At 38.0% G+C, this 21,752-nt stretch overlaps 1 protein-coding gene across 2 annotated transcripts in view; it reads left to right on the top strand.

Annotated features, from left to right (window-relative positions):
• LOC127436459 (DNA mismatch repair protein Msh3-like) overlaps positions 1–21,752 on the top strand; it is a 95,371-nt gene that overhangs the window by 20,941 nt on the left and 52,678 nt on the right. For both annotated transcript variants that reach the window (XM_051690639.1, XM_051690632.1), the window contains exons 9-17: positions 5,282–5,412; positions 8,374–8,482; positions 9,793–9,877; positions 12,783–12,892; positions 16,823–16,955; positions 19,137–19,324; positions 19,507–19,675; positions 20,920–20,984; positions 21,481–21,597. In XM_051690639.1, the coding sequence (XP_051546599.1) occupies positions 5,282–5,412; positions 8,374–8,482; positions 9,793–9,877; positions 12,783–12,892; positions 16,823–16,955; positions 19,137–19,324; positions 19,507–19,675; positions 20,920–20,984; positions 21,481–21,597 (1,107 nt within the window). The remainder of the gene's footprint in view (positions 1–5,281; positions 5,413–8,373; positions 8,483–9,792; positions 9,878–12,782; positions 12,893–16,822; positions 16,956–19,136; positions 19,325–19,506; positions 19,676–20,919; positions 20,985–21,480; positions 21,598–21,752) is intronic.

The following is a 21,752-nucleotide window of genomic DNA, read 5'->3' as shown; positions in this document are numbered from 1 at the left end:
AGAATGCGTCTCCTTACTGAGCGGTATGTTGGCTGCATGGTCCCATGGTGTTTATACTTGCGTACTATTGTTTGTACAGATGAATGTGTTACCTTCAGGCATTTTGAAATTGCTCCCAGTGATGAATCAGACTTGTAGAGGTCCACAATTTTTTTTCTGAGGTCTTGGCTGATTGAAAATTACTCATCATGCACAAAGTAGATGTCCTAAATGACTTGCCAAAACTATAATGTATGTAAACTTCTGTCTTCAACTGTGTGTGTGTGTGTGTGTGTGTGTGTGTATATATGTGTATATATATATATATGAGTAATTTTCCAACAATTGTTTACAGACAGATTGTTTCACTTTTAATTGATTATATCACAATTCCAGTGGGTCAGAAGTTTACATACACTAAGTTAACTGTGCCTTTATGCAGCTTGGAAAATTCCATAAAATGATTTCAAGCCTTTAAACAATTAGCCAGTTAGCTTCTGGTAGGAGGTGTACTGAATTAGAGGTGTACCTGTGGATGTATTTTAAGGCCTACCTTCAAACTCAGTGCCTCTTTGCTTAACATCATGGGAAAACCAAAAGAAATCACATACACAGTTGTGCTCAAAAGTTTGCATACCCTGGCAGAAATTGTGAAATTTTGGCATTGATTTTGAAAATATGACTGATCATGCAAAAAAACCTGTCTTTTATTTAAGGATAGTTATCATATGAAGCCATTTATCATCACATAGTTGTTTGGCTCCTTTTTAAATCATAATGATAACAGAAAACACCCAAATGGCCCTGATCAAAAGTTTACATACCCTTGAATGTTTGGCCTTGTTACAGACACACAAGTTGACACACACAAGTTTAAATGACAATTAAAGTTTAATTTCTCACACCTGTGGCTTTTTAAATTGCAATTAGTGTCTGTGTATAAACAGTCAATGAGTTTGTTATCTCTCACGTGGATGCACTGAGCAGGCTAGATACTGAGCCATGGGGAGCAGAAAAGAACTGTCAAAAGACCTGCGTAACAAGGTAATGGAATTTATAAAGATGGAAAAGGATATAAAAAGATATCCAAAGCCTTGAAAACGCCAGTCAGTACTGTTCAGTCACTTATTAAGAAGTGGAAAATTCGGGGATCTCTTGATACCAAGCCAAGGTCAGGTAAACCAAGAAAGATTTCAGCCATAACTGCCAGAAGAATTGTTCGGGATACAAAGAAAAACCCACAGGTAACCTCAGGAGAAATACAGGCTGCTCTGGAAAAAGACGGTGTGGTTGTTTCAATGAGCACAATATGACAATACTTGAACAAAAATGAGCTGCATGGTCGAGTTGCCAGAAAGAAGCCTTTACTGCGCCAATGCCACAGAAAAGCCTGGTTACAATATGCCCGACAACACTTTGATGCACCTCACAGCTTCTGGCACACTGTAATTTGGAGTGACAAGACCAAAATATAGCTTTATGGTCATAACCATAAGCGCTATGTTTGGAGAGGGGTCAACAAGGCCTATAGTGAAAAGAATACCATCCCCACTGTGAAGCACGGTGGTGGCTCACTGATGTTTTGGGGGTGTGTGAGCTCTAAAGGCACGGGGAATCTTGTGAAAATTGATGGCAAGATGAATGCAGCATGTTATCAGAAAATACTGGCAGACAATTTGCATTCTTCTGCACGAAAGCTGCGCATGGGACGCTCTTGGACATTCCAGCATGACAATGACCGTAAGCACAAGGCCAAGTTGACCCTCCAGTGGTTACAGCAGAAAAAGGTGAAGGTTCTGGAGTGGCCATCACAGTCTCCTGACCTTAATATCATCGAGCCACTCTGGGGAGATCTCAAACGTGCGGTTCATGCAAGACGACCAAAGAATTTGCATGACCTGGAGGCATTTTGCCAAGACAAATGGGCAGCTATACCACCTGCAAGAATTTGGGGCCTCATAGACATCTATTACAAAAGACTGCACGCTGTCATTGATGCTAAAGGGGGCAATACACAGTATTAAGAACTAAGGGTATGCAGACTTTTGAACAGGGGTCATTTCATTTTTTTCTTTGTTGCCATGTTTTGTTTTATTATTGTGCCAATCTGTTATAACCTACAGTTGAATATGAATCCCATAAGAAATAAAAGAAATATGTTTTGCCTGTTTACTCGTTTTCTTTAAAAATGGTACATACACTGTATTGCCAAAAGTATTCACTCATCTGCCTTTAGACGCATATGAACTTAAGTGACATCCCATTCTTAATCCATAGGGTTTAATATGATGTCGGCCCACCCTTTGCAGCTATAACAGCTTCAACTCTTCTCGGAAGGCTTTCCACAAGGTTTAGGAGTGTGTTTATGGGAATTTTTGACCATTCTTCCAGAAGCGCATTTGTGAGGTCAGACACTGATGTTGGACGAGAAGGCCTGGCTTGCAGTCTTCGCTCTAATTCATCCCAAAGGTGCTCTGTCGGGTTGAGGTCAGGACTCTGTGCAGGCCAGTCAAATTCTTCCACACCAAACTCGCTCATCCATGTCTTTATGGACCTTGCTTTGTGCACTGGTGCGCAGTCATGTTGAAACAGGAAGGGGCCATCCCCAAACTGTTCCCACAAAGTTGGGAGCATGGAATTGTCCAAAATCTCTTGGTATGCTGAAGCATTCAGAGTTCCTTTCACTGGAACTAAGGGGCCAAGCCCAGCTCCTGAAAAACAACCCCACACCATAATCCCCCCTCCACCAAACTTCACAGTTGGCACAATGCAGTCAGACAAGTACCGTTCTCCTGGCAATCACCAAACCCAGACTCGTCCATCAGATTGCCAGATGGAGAAGCGTGATTCGTCACTCCAGAGAATGTGTCTCCACTGCTCTAGAGTCCAGTGGCGGCGTGCTTTACACCACTGCATCCGACGCTTTGCATTGCACTTGATGATGTATGGCTTGGATGCAGCTGCTCGGCCATGGAAACTCATTCCATGAAGCTCTACGCACTGTTCTTGAGCTAATCTGAAGGCCACATGAACTTTGGAGGTCTGTAGCGATTGACTCTGCAGAAAGTTTGCGACCTCTGCGCACTATGCGCCTCAGCATCCGCTGACCCCGCTCTGTCATTTTACGTGGCCTACCACTTCGTGGCTGAGTTGCTGTCATTCCCAATTGCTTCCACTTTGTTATAATACCACTGACAGTTGACTGCGGAATATTTAGTAGCAAGGAAATTTCACAACTGGACTTGTTGCACAGGTGGCATCCTATCACAGTACCACGCTGGAATGCACTGAGCTCCTGAGAGCGGCCCATTCTTTCACAAATGTTTGTAGGAGCAGTCTCCATGCCTAGGTGCTTCATTTTATACACCTGTGGCCCTGGAAGTGATTGGAACACCTGAATTCAATTATTTGGATGGGTGAGCAAATACTTTTGGCAATATAGTGTATATTACCAATTCTCAAAGGGTATGCAAACTTTTGAGCACAACTGTATATGTATTTATATAAATACAGTATGTATGTGTGTATATATATATATATACAACTAAATTTTGTTAAAAATATTTTTTAAAATGACTTAATGTTGTATAGCATTATGCTTCTCACGTATTTTGTTCTTGTTTTCAGGATATTTTGAAACTTTTACTAGGAAATACTCTATAGTAATAAAGCTTTTTTTTGCAGTGCAGTTATCCATATCATGTCAAATATGCCATTCATGCCTCAACAACACTTCACAGTTTCATGTAAAGTAAGAATGGCTGATTTTGAATTCTGTTTTTTGAAATGTTGCTTCATATTATAAGGTAGTATGTCTGTAAAGTGTATTTTGCTGTCTTCATGTCATGTTCTCTTAAGTTGTATTGCCCTCAAAAAGAGTTTCTTGGTGCCTATCTTTTAGAAAATATGTTTGCATAGTTGTGGTTTGTGGAAGCAGGCTCCCACCGGCACAATACTGATTTTAATGAATAATTATTATTTATTTTTTTTATTGCACTGTTGGGGAAAATGAAGCTGGTTTACACTTGCACAGGCCACATATGTTCATTGGTTGCCCCAGCAACAGCACGGAGATACAAAGAAAAGCTGCATCCTTGAGATCTCTGTGGTGCTGAATGGTGAGGAGGCAAAAGTGAATGGAATGATGGTGCGTATTTGTGTGTGCGTGAGACTAATATGCATAACATATCCACTGAGAAAAACACAAGTGATGTCGAAGGCTTCAGAATGACACAAAAAAAAGCAGAATTCACAGTTTCTAAGAATGATTTCTCTTATGTAACAAGAATGTTGGGCAACTTTATTTAGTGTGCAAATTTCATGAAAACATGTGCAGGTTGCATTTCACCTCAAAATCAAATGTAATGAAGTATGAAGCATAAAGTATAAAGCATAATGAAAGTGGGTTTTATTCTTTTGTGATTGTTTTTGTGACAATTATACACCTTATCACCCCCTGAATTTTCATTACTCTAATGTTCCTGGACACCCCCCCCCCCCCCATTGTGATTCTTATTACTTAACTACAGTATTTCTTCTGTATGTGGATGTGCCTAACTGTGCTTATTTTTAATGAAAATAGTGGCACAACACAAAGTATCTTTATAGTAATAAAATAATATTTCTTACAAAATATACATTCTTATTTTTCTTTAATGTGTGTGAAATAATGACCCAAAATAATGTTTATTGATATATCATCATTAACTAAATAATGTACACAAATATTTACCTTAAAATTAAGTTTTGGATTACAGACCCCTGGGAAAGAAATCTTCTTTAAGATCATTGGTGCGATCAACTTTTTAAACTTAATTTTCTCCTTTTTGTGTTGCATTTGCCTTGGCATAGATATTGTTTGACCCAAGTCAATGACGGGATTTCTTTTGATCTCTTTTGATTGCTGCTGCCTCAAATAGTTATACCAGAAGTCCACTTTTTTTAAAGGAGCTGAAAGATGTTTTGCCAACTTCTGCCATTTTGCAATGTCAAACTTCTATAAAACATGCAAAAATACTCCAAGCAGAGGGTGTTTCTGATTGGTTAGATTTCTGATTAGCTAAATATGCGTGGGCAGGCCATCTGACCTTTTTTAGTGCTTTTTACCGAGTTTAGGGCCTGTCACAGAGACAAGTGTGATTTTTCATGACGCCTATTTCTGAAATACCAGTTTGTTTGAAGGGACATTTTATGCATGGTTTTCCAAAAAAAAAAAAAAAAAAATGTTTCCACGGACAGCACCTTTAACTATTACTTATTACCTGTTATCCCATGTGTACCTCCTCTTTGTTTCTTCACTCAGTGTCCAAGCAGATGACCGAATTCGCATTGAGAAACGTGAAAGTGCTCTCTTTGAATACCCGACTGCAATGAGAATTATCAAAGACTTCTACAAAGACACTACTCATTCAACACTGGGAAACCATGAAAAGGGTAATCACTTTATCTTCATCTTCTGTCTATATCACTCTGTGTGTTTGTGTATGTCAGCTGTCTGTTTGATGTCTGACCTCCAGTCCTCACAAATCGTTGGCTGGTCTTTTGGAAAGAGTTATTTGCCCAAACTGATGTGAAGCTGGTGTGTGTAATTGAAAAATCTTTACCTGTTGGCGAAAGGATGGCAGATCAATGTCTGCTGTCCTTTAGGCTGGACATGTGTAGGATGAGGGTTGCTGGCTTTCACTGTCAAGACTGAGACTAAATCACCTCTCTGTGTTGTTGTTCAGGATCCACATGACAGCCTTCCTCACTATCAGCCATGATTTCTCTCATGCTGCTTGTTTGGTTTCTCACTGCTTGCTGTCATTTTTATTAGAACACATTGACAAACAGCTAGTGATAGAACAATATTTTGACCAGGCAATTAATTGGTCAGTATTTGGTCTTTTTTTTTCTTTTTTTTTTTCTTGATTATCGATAGCTATGCCTGCTTGGTCATTTAAAGGAGTATTCCAGGTTCAATACAAGTTAAGCTCAGTTTGCAGCACTTGTGGCATAATGTTGATTACTACAATAAATAATTTATACTCTTGGTTAAAGAAAAGGAGGGACAAATTGAAATACATTTTTGTGGTATTTAACATTATGCCACAATTGCTGTCGATTGAGCTTAACTTGTTTTGAAGAAGTCAGCTTGGTCATGGGACATTTGATGTATTTGAGCAGAATTTTAGAAAGACTAAAGAATCTTTAATATTGACACTCACTGGGGGGCCTGGGTGGTAGCTCAGTGGTAAAAGACTGGCTATCTAGCGAACTAGTTCGCTACTTCGAATCCCAGGGTGTGCTGAGTGACTCCAGCCAGGTCTCCTAAGCAACCAAATTGGCCCAGTTGCTAGGGTGGGTAGAGTCACATGGGGTAACCTCCTCGTGGTCGCTATAATATGGTTCGTTCTCAGTGGGGCGCGTGGTGAGTTGACGCGCTATGTCTCTGTGACAACGCGCTCAACAAGCCACGTGATAAGATGCGAGGGTTGATGGTCTCAGACGCGGAGGCAACTGGGATTCATCTTCCGCCACCCGGATTGAGGCGAATCACTTCGCGACCACGAGGACTTAAAAAGCGCGCTGGGAAATGGGCATTACAAATTGGGTGAAAAAAAAAAAATATTGACACTCACTGGGTGAGTGATATATCCAGACATGAACCAGAAACCGACCATAAGACAAAAAAATTATGCTAAAACCAGAGGTTTGTAAAGGTGACATATAACATGCAAAGGCAGAGGAATGCAATACTATGTGAGCTGAGACTCAGTCTGGATATCTCTTACTGGCATGTGATCTATGTACTTTATTAATGGTGCTATCTAAGGCTGGCATCACCATTACTATTGCTCATACCTAGGGTTGGGGATTTGAACAAATCAGTATTAAACTTTGGTGCATAACTTGTCCCACAGTGTTTGTGCTACAGTTAGTTGAGAGGATGTTTCTAAGCAGGAACTAAAAACAAAATGTTTTGAGTTTCAGTTTGTTCTGAGCAAAACCAGTATTTTTTCTTTCGGTGTTCCACAGCCACCTTTCGAAATGGTAATGGGTTAGAAAGAAATAAAAGTACAGTTAATAACGTTCTTTTTAAAATTACGGTACTCTGTGCTAAGGGTGGGTGATATTCCAGTTGCAGTGTTTCCAGATCTGACAAGAGAAACAAGGCACCTGTTTTGGCAAAATAAGCCCAAAATGAGCTTGTATAATCAAAAATAAATTATTAGATTTCCCATGTGGGGGAATTTTCAGGATAGAAATCATAACAAGCATAGTATACAGTAGCCTATATAAAGTAACGTCTTTAAAAAAAATATATATATTTATATTAACTATATCCCCAAAAATATTTAAATATTTAATATATTCATTTGGCTGCCTAAAATCAATTAATAGCCTAAATTTGTCTGTCCTGCATCCATGAACATACTGCATGGGTGTGTTTGGACTTATTGTCACATTTGGCGGGCCAATAATTTTTTTACATTTTAAACTGGTGGTGTCCTTCAGAATCAAAGTGAATGCTTATGTTCTACTAAAATGACAGAAGCCTCATTATTTCGGCCAACAGGAAGTGGTGTAATTCTGAAAATAAACCCTGTGTTGGTCTTTGGGGTTTAAAATGTGATAAACCCTTTGGTCTTTGGTTTCAATAAAAAGTTTATCAGAACAAAATTAACAGGTTATTGACCGGTTACCAGGATTTAAATAGAATGTTTTCACTCCAGAACACTTGAAAGGGATTTTGTTCCCTTTTTCGGTTTCCTTTTTCGTTCCTTGAGCCATTTTAAGTCCCGGTTTCTAAGTAAAAGATATCCCATGGATGGATAGTGGTCTTAGAATTATGAATATTTGACGTGTGACTATGTAAGTGTTTTTATTTTTAATTTACTGTATGTCCGTATGTATGTTACTGTAATTGGTTGTTGGGTCTTAGTTTTTTTTATTATTTCAATTTTTTGTGATTTTTTTTTTTTTTTTTTTTTGTATGTGTAATGTGATCAAAAAACACACGCAATGAAGGAGGGTCCCACGCCATATAGGGTCCAGAAAATCATAGAAACTTAGCAACCACAAAGCAATGCTCTAAAAAAACCACCCAGAACCCTTTAGCAACCTCACACAGTAACAACATCCTGGCCACCACCTACAATATCCTAGCATTGTGGCATCTAGTTTTGCACAAGCAAGCACTATCACATTTTTTTTTAGAAAATTTAAAAATCTTGTTTGGTGTTTTAATTTTGTTATTCCGCAAACTGTTATTTAATATTGTATAATTATGCTGTAACTCCACATGCTAGAACCCCAATACTATAGTGCCCACATGTAGTACCTGCAGCTATCAGTAAGTACAGTTTTATAATACAATAAATGTTTACATCATTTGTTTTCATCTCTAAATAGGTTCCTACTCCCTCTGTATGGACCTGGAGAGCCCGATTATCTGCTGTCTTGGTCCCGTGATTGAGTATCTGACTGAGTTTAAGTTGGAGAAGATTTTGCTGTGTTCCAGGTATCTTACTGGCATTATTGCTTCCAGTCAGGATGCCTAAAGTAATTTCTCTTTGAGTGTTTTCCCTTTGGTCGTTAGCAGAAAATCCCAAAAGTGGCTATGGATCTCTTTTTGGACGGTGGTTTTCTGTTTCCCAATGTACTCTAAAGCCTGTTTCACACATACTGCATTTGCGATGGCATGCACACATAGAGCTTTTACACTAAGTGTGTTTCTGCTGAGTAACAAAGCACTCTGTACAAGTGATTTCTGGCTTACTAGATTGAGTGCTGCCTTTAATAATGGCCATAAATGCTAAAGATTATCGGGAGTGAGCCGTTAAATATTATAACAAACTTGATCTTCATAAAATGTAATTTACACGAGGAAGGGGTCACATTTACATGGTAATTAATCTACACAAAACGGAACCCAAACTTATAAACTTCTGAAAGGAATATACTGTAGATCACCAAAAATTACAATTCTGTCATCATTTACTCACCCTCATGTTGTTTTAAACCTGCAAGTCTTTCTTTCTTATGCAAAACTCAAAAGGAAAAAATGTAATGAATAGCACTGTCTGTCTTCTCGCTACCATGACAGTTGATAGTTATTCACTTAAAGCATAAAAAAAGCACCAAAAAGTGCATCATGCCTAAATAGGTTTACATTGCATTTTCTATGTCTCTGTCCGTGACATGAGACAAAAATAAGCGCTTTGTGTCTGCAAATGCTGTATGTGTGAAACAGGCCTAAGGATAACAAAATGAATATTTGGATAATAACATAGCAAACTCAACACATTGAAATAACCATAATGTGTTCACTGTGATTTTCTACTCTGAATGAGTCAGTGTGTTGCAGCTACATTTTCCTCTCTCATTGGGTTTTGCCTCAAGCACATTCAAGAATCCAGTGACTTCGTGTGAACCTATTAGTGCTCTGACATACTAATTTTCCACACCTAAATAGACACATCTCACACCTACTTCCATCAGGCACATAAACGTAGGTATTAATAAGAGCACTTACTTATTCAAGTATAGTGAAGCCATGGGAAGCAGAGCTGAATGTGAATCACTATGGTTGCGCAGAGTATCACCCCGGATGTGTGAGTGTTCTGAAACGTCCTGTAATTAAGGGCTGATTAAACTCATTCTTTAAAGAAAAATAATAGGCCTTGACCTCACAGACTTTCTAAAAGGGCCATAATTAACATGTATCATGGGCGGAAACAGGGCCTCGCTGCCTAATAGTTTGTCATGACTATGTATTGTAGTTGGTCTCATTGGTACTGCAGGAAAACACTTTAGATGTGTTTTATGCAGCTCATTCAGAAGACTTTCGAGTGATGCAGACCATATGATGCTCAATGCTACTACCATGAAGAACCTGGAGATCCTGTGTAACCAGGTGAGTCTTTTACATAAACTGAGGAAAACATAGATGAAATATATACCAAAACATTTGCCTTTTTTCAGGGTACCTACGGGTCCTTAAAGTCTTAAATTTACTTTTTAAAATGTAAGACCATAGAAAGTTTTAAATATCTTAAATAAATTACAAGAAGGCTTAAATTTCGTTTGCTGAGGGCTTAAATTTTGGGGCGTGAATAGAGGAGACACTTAAAACAGCAGAATCTGTGCGAGTCAAAATCCTCTCTCTCTCTCTCACTCTCACATGCAGCCAGCATTTAGCAGCTGACGCTTGAGTCGCGCAGGGAAGTGCAAGCAAGAGCATTTTTACTTATGATGTTACACATGTATAAACCTTTCTAAACCTGTTAATCCGAAATGCAAATGGCGTTATTCTGTGTCTCTGGAAGCGAGCGATGCGCTAACACTATCGCTCCTGTTTATAATCGACAAAGCTGTCAACGTTGCAGTTTTCAAGCGTGCGAGGTTGGAGCGGTCTTTTAATGCCTTTCAAATCGTGGCGCTTCCTTATTTTACATCTTACACCTTTGACAAGAATTGTAAAGCTAACAGAACTACTTCGCTGCAGAGTTACACCTGCTACATCTCTCATCTCCTTATCTCTAGATCTCCATCTGACATACAGGTGTTTTCTCTGCCATCTGAATCAGTCAGTTTCTTTTTTAATAATAGACAAAACAATAATAATATAATTATATAAATATTATAATATTAATAATATACATCATATGAAAATATATTATCTATATTTAATATTTAGTTTACAATCTGTTTTCAGTGTACATTATAACTAATTATGCATCACAGTTCTCTTTCATAATTTAATCTGTTTACATTTTCAATACATCTTTTCAACTTTAAATGGCCATGTTTAAGGTAACTGATGACTTGTAATGTAATGTTGAATTTTACTTTAGATATTTCACACAAAATGAAAATTATCATCACTTATCTTCATGCTGTTGCAAACCTGAATGACTTTCTTATTTCAGTGGATATCAAAAGGAGATAAACTCAGCAAAAAAAGAAACATCCTCTCACTTTCAACTGCTTTTATTTTTGGGGGGGGGGGGGGTTAAAAAATCAAAAGTAACATTCAGTATCTGGTGTGGCCACCAGCTGCATTAAGTACTGCAGTGCATCTCCTCCTCATGGACTGCACCAGATTTACCAGTTCTTGCTGTGAGATGTTACCCCACTCTTCCACCAAGGCACTTGCAAGTTCCCATTTCTGGGGGAATGGCCCTAGCCCTCACCCTCCGATCCAACAGGTCCCAGACGTGCTCAATGGGACTGAGATCCAGGCTCTTCGCTGGCCATGGCAGAACACTGACATTCTTGTCTTGCAGTAAATCACGCACAGAACGAGCAGTATGGCTGGTAGCATTGTCATGCTGGAGGGTCATGTCAGGATGAGCCTGCAGGAAGGGTACCACATGAGGGAGGAGGATGTCTTCCCTGTAACGCACAGTGTTGAGATTGCTTACAATGACAACAAGCTCAGTCCGATGATGCTGTGACACACCGCCCCAGACGATGACGGACCCTCCACCTCCAAATCAATCCTGCTCCAGAGTACAGGCCTCGGTGTAATGCTAATTCCTTCAACGAAAAACACAAGTCCGACCATCACCCCTGGTGAGACAAAACCACGACTCGTCAGTGAAGAGCACTTTTTTCTCTCAGCCTTTTGCGGACAGTCTGAGCACTGATGGAGGGATTGTGCGTTCCTGGTGTAACTCGGGCTTATGTTGTTGCCATCATGTACCTGTCCCGCAGGTGTGATATTCGGATGTACTGATCCTGTGCAGGTGTTGTTACACGTGGTCTGCCACTGCGAGGACGATCAGCTGTCCTTCCTGTCTCCCTGTAGCGCTGTCTTAGGCGTCTCAGAGTACGGACATTGCAATTTATTGCCCTGGCTACATCTGCAGTCCTCATGCTTCCATGCAGCATGCCTAAGGCATGTTCACGCAGATGAGCAGGGACCCTGGGCATCTTTCTTTTGGTGTTTTTCAGAGTCAGTTGAAAGTTCTCTTTAGTGTTTAGTGTTTAAGTTTTTATAACTGTGACATTTATTGCCTATTTTTGCTGAGTTTATTAGGGAATTTCAGTCACCATTCACTTCGTTGAATGAAAAAACGATGCAGTGACGGTGAATGATGACTGAGACTAAACGTTTTGTTTAACATCTCCTTTTTTGTTCCATGGCAGAGAAAAATTAATACAGACTTGAGTGTGACCAGTGATGACAGAACTGCCCTTTAACTACCTGTTAAAATATTTGTTAAAGTTATCTGCCAAGAAAAAATATATAAATGTTATTCAGCACATGCTAGACCTTATTCACAGCAGTGCCATATTTAATTTTTGATGAGAATGACAATGAGGCTGTGAGGGATAGACATACAGTCTCTTCGATGAGATGTACTGCAGTTTAAAGTGTTTTTGGATCTTTCCGCAGACAAAACATTGAATAAAATATCTTTTCAAGAACACTTAAAAGTACGGCAACTGAAAAGCATGCATACAAATGTTTTTTGGTTTTGGTTAACTATGAGATAACGGGCAGTTGTAAAATACAGTGTGTATTGTGTCAAGCACAATACACAGTATCATACACTGTGTATCAAAATAAACCTTACACATTTTTCTTAACTTTTTTTTTTAATTTTTTTTTTTATGTCAGTCAGTTTTGAAGTCCTGAAAATGTGTTACAGTTTAATTGCAGTTTTTCCAATTATGACCATCTCAGAATTTAAAGGCAGATGTTATTATTATTAGGTATAAACAGGGCCTTTGTGACTTTTAAGCAAGTGATTTATCTATTATCAAGGATGTTGGTTCTGATTTTGTGATGGCTTTCTTTTCATTGCTGTCAGACGACAGGTTCTGTGAAGGGAAGTTTGCTCTGGGTTCTGGACCACACTCAGACTCCATTTGGGAAGAGACTGTTAAGAAAATGGGTGTGCCAGCCCCTGAAGTCTGTCACGTGAGTCTCAGACATTATTTAAATACAAAGGGACTAATAATGCTAGTCACTGTCATCAATACTGATGATTAATGTGCGTAAAATGACTAGAGAGGAAGATGGTCCTTCACACGGACAGTTAGATTCATATTGCGATTTACAATGCTGAATGCCAACCCCACCCCCCCTCAATCTCCACTACATCACCACAAATAACATTAAGAGATAGCTCAGGGTCTAGGTTAATCCAAATACTGTCATTTGTTGCAAATGGAAGAACTTTGCACCCCGTTTTTTTTTTTTTTTTTTCCATTGCTGGGATTATAATTCCATTGCAACTGGATTGAGCAATCCCTACACAGATTATGAGAAAACACTGCAGTACTTTTGGACATGTATAAACCTCCAGAAAATGCATGTTTTTACTTACAATTTTTTTTTTACTTTCCGTATTGGTTTTGTTTACCAAGAATTCAATTGCTTAAAAAGAATGCCATCTTGTAATGCTTATAAAGGTTATGAGGGATTGTTTGACTCCACCTGTGACGTAATGCATGCTTGCATAGATCCGATTATGTTTGTACAGAATAAATATATTTGATTCCATGTAACAATAATTTCATTTTAAATCCACATATTTTCCTGCCAAACCTCTTAACAGACATGTTGGGGAACATTTTGGAATTGAGGCACAGAATATCATGTCATTAAATGTAAATCTCTATGAAATCCTGGTATTATTTCCCTGCTTGTCTATAAAAGGAGTGGGCAGTGCAGTCAGACCAGAACACCGATGATGCAATATCCTCTACGTGTATCTCCTGATATACATGGAATGATCTAGGACTGTTTTTACCAGACTGATAAATTTCAAATTTTTAAATGCATAAACATATAAAACCTTACGTCTCAAAAGACGCAACAAGCTATCAGTTAAGACGTAATACATTTACTTCCCCGCTTCTAGTGCTAGATGTTTATAAAACAGGCACAAAGTAAAGCATATGGATAGTAAAGTAATTTTATTTTTTTTAATTTATTTTTTGCAACAGAAAATTTATTTGGTGCCACTTATTTTGTCCAATGCAATGTTTTGTATGGTTTGTGTCAGGGTTCAATATTAACTTTTTGCCACATCTTCCACTGATGGGTGAATAGAGAAAATGTATTGGCCCAAAATATATATTGGCCATGAAACTGTATTTAGCATAAACAAAAAGAGATTCAAAATATAAAATATGTTTAAAATAAATTATATTTTTTTTCCTTCACTCTATGACAAAGGAGCTATTTTGTTGGGGGGGGGGTTTCCGTATTCATCACGAGCCTGTCTTCGTTTCTCAGTGAAACTTCACCTGTACACAACTTGATTTTCTTCTGCACATTTATTTTTTATTTTTTTTCATAAAGTGAGGAATATTCTAAACTTGCCACATTGAGTTCTGGAGAAAACATTCTTGAGACATCCTAGATACATTTCTGATTGTAAACTTTTCGTTTAGTCTTTAGAACACACGTGAGTCATGACAGATGTTTTCTTTAATCTTTCTTTAGATTGTATGCCTTTGATTTCATTCTTTCATGTGTCTTACATCAGTAAGTGTCACCCTATCGTTGTACAATTCGACTTGCAGTAAGCCATGTATTATGTAGCAGTTCCTACTAAAGTTACTGACCAATTTTGGACCCTGGTTTGTGTACATAGCATCTGTTGACTTAGGGCGCTTATACACTAGGGAAAGCCTTGATGGAGCGTTTGATGCATGGGAGTGTGAAAGGTCTATTTGGATGGCGTTTACTTGAGGAAGGAGATAGTTCAGTTTGAAAACAAGCGACAATTGCCGACAGTTCTTTTCTGCTCCCCATGGCTCAGGATCTAGCCTGCTCAGTGCATCCACGTGAGAGATAACAAACTCATTGACTATTTATACACAGACACTAATTGCAATTTAAAAGCCACAGGTGTGGGAAATTAACCTTTAATTGCCATTTAAACCTGTGTGTGTCACCTTGTGTGTCTGTAACAAGGCCAAACATTCAGGGGTATGTAAACTTTTGATCAAGGCCATTTGGGTGATTTCTGTTATCATTATGATTTAAAAAGGAGCCAAACAACTATGTGACGATAAATGGCTTCATATGATCACTATCCTTAAATAAAAGACAAAGTTTTTTGCATGATCAGTCATATTTTCAAAATCAATGCCAAAATTTCACAATTTCTGCCAGGGTATGCAAACTTTTGAGCACAACTGTGTGTGTGTATGTATGTATGTATATATATATATATATATAAGCAATATCACATGAGCAAGAGTGCGATATGACACTACATCAGCACTGCTGTGATTCAGCCGCTGGCACGAGGCGGCAGGTAATCACAGCAGTGCTGATTTAGTGCCATATAGCATGATTGCAAGTGTGATATTGCTTATATACAACAGTTCAATGAACAAGTAAATTAAAAAAAAAAATAGGAAAAACTAAGTACGGTCATAAAAAACGCATTGTGCATGGAACTACTTTCTTATGCGACGGATCAGAATCTGCCGTTGCTGGCAGAAAACAAATGATGTGTCCAAGCCTCTCAAAAACATCACTTTAGGACTACTAGTATCACAGCTTGGGCTGTTTCTAACATGTTATTGGAGAAACAAGGGTGTGTGTGAGAGAGAGAGAGAGAGAGAGATATGGAGCGTGTGTGATCACCTGTTGATGATGCTGTAGTCTGTTAGTCAGCTTTCTAAAGATAACGTAATTTTGGTGAAATGCATCTTATAGTCTCAGTGGAAAAATAGCCATCTAAGCGGGGTATTCCACCATATTTCACGGTAGCTGGTGCGCAAGAGTCTTTCACTATAGTTTAAAGCTATTTCCTAGCTTTAGTTGTTTAGTAGTAATACGAGCGATCATGGAGTGCTGTTGAATATAAACACTGAGTGACGCTGACTCACTTCACATCACCAACTGGCTCATATTACACACAAATGGTCTTTTGCCTCCACCTGCTGGCTAAAATATGTAATGTCACAAAATTAAATGTAAAGCGACAGATGCCTCTTAAGACATCTGCACTGCTCTTGCACTTTAGTTTAGAATGGCACAAACACAAGCGGAGTGATATACACACAGTGAAGCGTCGGGAGTGCTGATGGTGTCAGACCATCAGTGCTCATGGAATGTCTCTCGTCCAATCAGATTCGAGGACCGGAACTAACTTGTGTGTGTGTGTGTGTGTGTGTGTGTACATTTTATATATATATATATATATATATATATATATATGTATGTATATGTAAAGGTTCAATGAAATGAGGAAGCGGGGAAACAACGATTCCAACTCAGGCATGTCACTTTTATTTTATAAATTAAACGCATCTGCCTCAATCACTCTGTCTTTGTATATTTATTTGATTGATCTGTAAAGCACTTTGGATCAACTTCTGTTGTTTTTAAATGTGCTCTATAAATAAAGGTTGACTTTATTAAAATATAACTTTTCGACAGTGTTCCAGTAAACATTGAAACACTTCTCCAGGCTCTTTCTCTGCAATTGCTACATGTTTAGCCTGGCAGAAAAAAAATTCTATTGGACAAGTAATGAATAAACTGCATGAATATGTTTGTCCGCCATGTTTTTTTTTAGATTTCACAGCGTAACTAGTCCTGCATTTCCGAGATTGTTATTGGCAAACGCATGCCTACGTCAGAGTGCGTTGCAGCAAAAGTTGAAATGCTTTATAAATACTTTATAAAAGTCGCATGATGAAAACCCTGTCCTTCTGACGCACCATCCCCATTGAAATCAATGCATTCACAGCATTCTATGATGCAGTGTAAACTCTTGTGTGTAATTGCCCTTAATCTTTGCAGTTCCTGCTGCCTTGCTTGTTGTGTTTGATTTTTAAAATCCTATGTCTTCCCTGTTCTCTCTTTCTATGTCTCCCTCAGTGAGATCTGGGCTCGTCAGGAGGCAGTGGCTGAAATTTTGCTTTCCGAGTCCAGCGTTCTTCCCTCTCTCCAGTCTTTGTTAACTCGGTTGCCAGATCTCGAGAGAGGACTTTGCAGTATCTACCATAAAAAGGTAATTCCTATAGAACCTAAGCAATCAGTATCTCAAGACTTTTTTCAGATCTAACGACTGAAAATTCTTAGTTCAAATGTCCACCAGGTAGATCCTCTTCATTAGTTTGAATTAGAGGGAACATAATATTGTTGGCCACATTGGCCATGATGAAAAACTAAACATCTCAAGGCCAGAAGACATTTCTTTCAGCTTTAGGAAAGTACTATATTCTTACCTGCTCTCTTCAAATATTATTCCATCTGTCTGTGGAACCAGGCAGGAGGTTGAAGGGAAGGTGCCTAATGGTGTGTTTCCGTTGAATGGCTCTATTAGCATAATGAAAAGAGCAGGAGCGGGAATAGGAATGATTATTGTTTTGTAGCGTGTTGATGTTGCAAGGCTGTTAAAGAGATTCAGAATGTCCTCATTAACCCTCATTCACCTGCCTGTGACTGCCATTGCATTGTCTGACATTTTTATTAATGCATCCATCAAAGACAAGATTGAGAATTTATGGAAAGAAATGTCCAAGGGCTGATTTGGAAGGCTTAAATGCACACTGCTAGTCAAAAGTTTGGACCCACTTGAATTAATTAGTTTGATCATGATCTTAACAAGCTTTTAAACTAAAAGCTTATTCTTAAATGCTAGAACAAATGTAAATTGTGCCTAGGTAAACATTTCTTTACAAACTAAAATTTCATTTAAAAACAGTGAGTGGATATCTGGGAACTTCAATACTTTTTAAAAAGCATCCCAGGTGGATACCCAAGTTGGTTGAGAGAATGCCCAAAGTGTTTATAGCTGTAATCTAGGCAAAGGGTGGCTACTTTGAAGGAGCTACAATATAGTTTTGATTTGTTGAGCATTTTTTGGTCACTCCATAATTCTCATAGGAATTTTAATTTTCCATATTCTAAAATAAAGAATGAGTAGGTGTGTCCAAACTTTTAACTGGTATTGTAGTTTTGTACTAATAGTGTCTGTAGATTAAAGTTATTGAATGTCCAGGTTGAATTATGTACTGTAATCTTGGCCAAAGAAATAGTTTCTTGGTATTTAAGTAAATTGTTGCGATTTCCTGTTGTTTTTATGTTCTTATTAAGTGTCTCAGTTGTCCCAAACCTGCCTGTGGTGTCAAAGTAGCATGTTCCATCACAAATTAAATATATTTTACGAGGTCAGAGGGTTTTTCCATGGGCCTACTGGGGACCTTTCACAGTGTTTTAATGAACGCAGAGAGTGGATATGTATTGCCTCATTATAGTGCATGATGTTTAGTAGGGATGACTAACGTTGATCCTTTGGGAAATACGCTTGATGTTTATAAACAGACACAGAGTTCATGCAGAGATTTAATTGGCTCCTTGGTGTTTACTATCATCAAAATATGGAAATTACAGATTGCATACTCATGTGCATTTGCACAGACGTATATTGATTAATGGTGCCCCAGCACAAGCTTTTTCAAAAAGCATTGTCTGGTAATTGATACTTTTCTGATTAAATATTTAGTGCACAATGAACAGCAATTTGTACATACAAAAATTGCATGAATTGTTATGTACTATATAGAATGCTCCTTAATTTAGTCTTTAAAGGAGTCATACCATGAAAAATTACATTTTCCTTAATCTTTTGAAAAAAATGCTTCTCAGAACTCTAATCCAGAAAGACCATCTATTGAAAGTTAGCTCCAAATACGTCTCGTTCTGAAATTTTAAAGGTTTAGATAAATATAAAGAAACACATGACCTCCAACATTTTTAAGTCAATAAATCCTATTCTGTAGTCAGATAATTATAAATATATTATTATATATAATAAGGTCCCTGATCGTTTAACAATTTGTGTGGCACATTTCAGAGTTGATTGTTTTGTGAACATGTCACAATGTAATACAGGCTTTACTAAGAGGTTATTATTGAAGAATGGAACACTGTAAACTTTATTGGACACAAGAGCAAACCTGCAGCCCATGTATAGTGCAGCATAGCGTTGTTTCTCATTTCACATGCAAAGAGACCATGAAAAACTAAATTATGGCTGTTTTGATGTAAGAAACGTTGACTAAAATAAGTGGACCTCAGGGGGAAAAAATATCATTATAAACAAATAAACATTTGGCCACTTAAAATACTCAGTTTACATGTGCTTGTGTGGACTTAACCTTACTTTTCCACTGCATGTCTCTGTCAGTGTTCTACTCAGGAATTTTACCTCATTGCCTGCACACTCTCTCGCCTGAGTGCTGAGCTTCAAGCCCTCATGCCTGCCATCCAGTCACAGCTCAGCTCTGCCCTTCTAAAGAACATCCTGCTCGACACACCCCGGCTTTTAAGCCCCGCCCACAACTTTCTGAATGTTCTTGATGAGAACGCTGCAAAGTGAGTTTAACCTTGCACATTTTGACAATTTGACAAGTTCATAAATATTCACCTAAATAATTTGTCTTTATTTCAGATGACTGTATGTAATACTATACATTGCGAGGTTTTCTCTTGTATGCAGCCATGTAGATCACACATTGACTTTTCTGATTAGATATCTCTGAATTGCATCCTTTTAGGACCGGTAATAAGACAGAGTTGTTTGTGGATCTAACTGACTTCCCAGTGATTCGGAGGAGAAAAGATGAGATCCAGAGTGTTCTATTGGACATAATGGAGCATCTGCGAGATGTACGCCTGATCTTAAAAAAACCATCGTTGGACTACACAACTGTGTCTGGCCAACAGGTACTAGTGTCATAAAGAATCATAGAGATGACTCCTCTACCAACCTCTCTGTCAGAAGAGGCTCCAAAGCCTTTTTAACACATATGATTTATGAAATATGGAATATATTGGACACAGCGGTTCAGTTGTCTACAATCAGGTGACATTTTGTCTTCCTGACAATCTAATTATTTCCAGTGTCCCACAAAATGAAACTACAACATACAACCTGGCAAAAGCAGACAATTACTATTTTTGTCCTAGCTACCATATTCTGTTGAATCTTGCCTTACTAGAATTTGAAAACTATGAGGACAGCGTCTGAAATGTCACAGTTTGTATGCAGCTCCACAACTGTCTCTCCATCTGCTCACTGTTCCAGTGCCCTCATGAATAACCAACAGTTTTTTTTTTTCATCTCAGAATATAGACACTGGCCATTCCTAACTGTTTTTCCCACTATTACCAGTCGAGTCTCGCATAGCCAGACTTTTGACTTTTAACATAAAGTCTGGTCCACCTAACAGTTTATTCTGTCCAAGAACTGCCACCTTAGTCATCAAGAGCCTCCACAATTTTGTTAAGAATGTTTAAATGTTCCTTTCAGGGGCCGGTATCTGAAATAGTTGATACCACAATAATAGACAGCGGGATAAATACTGAGTGCCAAATAGATTTATTTTGCCTTCCCTTTTTATCATAAATGTTCTGCAGAACTGCTTAGAATACAGCCATCAGCAGCAAGATTATCGAATGATACAATAACAATATGTTAGATTTTGTCAGAATAAAGCTTTTGAGAGGATGGCACTTTGTGGCAGAAATTGTGGCTTTGAAAAGATACAGTATTTTACATTACAGTGTCCATGTTGCACAAACATTATAGTGATTAAATGAAATAACAGTAAAATTGTGCAATTACAAGTTTTTACCCCAGATAATTACATATGAACAACAGGTGTGTCATTAGTGTTACTCAGTTATTACTTATGTAGCCAAACTGAAGCACTGACAGTAATGTAATGTGTGACTGTAGAAAATGTTTTCCTGTTAAGTTTCACTGGCTCATGTATTCTTACCGGAAATGTGACCTATAATTTTGTTTTTACATAATTTCCAGCCTTTACCTCTGTGATTAAGGCCACATTTATAGTATGAGTCAATGTTTCTCATCCTTTTTCAAACATTGCCATTAAAATTAATTAAAATTAAATGAGGGTTTTTACACAATTTAAAGACATTTAAAATATGTCTCTTTTCCATAGTTTCTCATTGAAGTGAAGAACAGCATGTCATCCATTGTCCCGGCAGACTGGGTCACAATCAACAGGTTGGCGCCATTATTAACTAATTTGTTCACTTTCTCCCCCAAAAAACTCTTAACACCATCATATTACCTATGCTCTACTTGGACTAGAAATGTGGACTAAGTCATATTTTGTTTATGTTGCACTAACTGAAATGCCAGTCTTCTTGGACATCAAAAACCACAGTTTTCGGGTTATTAATACCATTATATAATGCTCTATTTTCATTCAAACTTGATTCATTTATTTTGTGAGTGAAAGAATGGATTGATTTTAAGTGTTTTTTGTTTGTTTTTTTACACATTAAGTGACGATTTTAATGACAAAATTACTGTGCATTTCTTTAGAGGTAAAACCTTTTTAATGAGATTAAAATTTCTGAACGGACCTTTTAAAAGAGCTTTTACTAAGTGGCCCTCCCCCCCACACAATTTCCTCTAATGGTTCATTTTAATTTCATTCCAGTCCAGTTTTGTGTATTTGTTCATAACCTTTTAAAGGTTTACTTTTCATCTCCAGCACTAAGGTTGTGGGACGCTATCACACTCCATTCATTGTGGAGAAACATCAGCACTTGCAGCAGCTTCAAGAGCAGCTTGTTATTGACTGCAGTCACGAGTGGATCAACTTCCTTCAGTATGTAGCTAAAATATAAACCTACAAGAATTATAGTGTAGCACCCTTTTTGATTGGCTGAAAATGCATTCGTTTTTTTCGTTCCAGTATAGACTTTGAAATCAGGAAGCTGTGATCATTATTTGACAGCAAAGTGCTTAATTTAAGTGTATAAT

Source organism: Myxocyprinus asiaticus, chromosome 4 (assembly GCF_019703515.2).
Source record: "Myxocyprinus asiaticus isolate MX2 ecotype Aquarium Trade chromosome 4, UBuf_Myxa_2, whole genome shotgun sequence".
In the NCBI taxonomy this organism is placed as follows: Eukaryota; Metazoa; Chordata; class Actinopteri; order Cypriniformes; family Catostomidae; genus Myxocyprinus; species Myxocyprinus asiaticus.
This window is presented reverse-complemented; position numbering and strand designations above follow the sequence as displayed.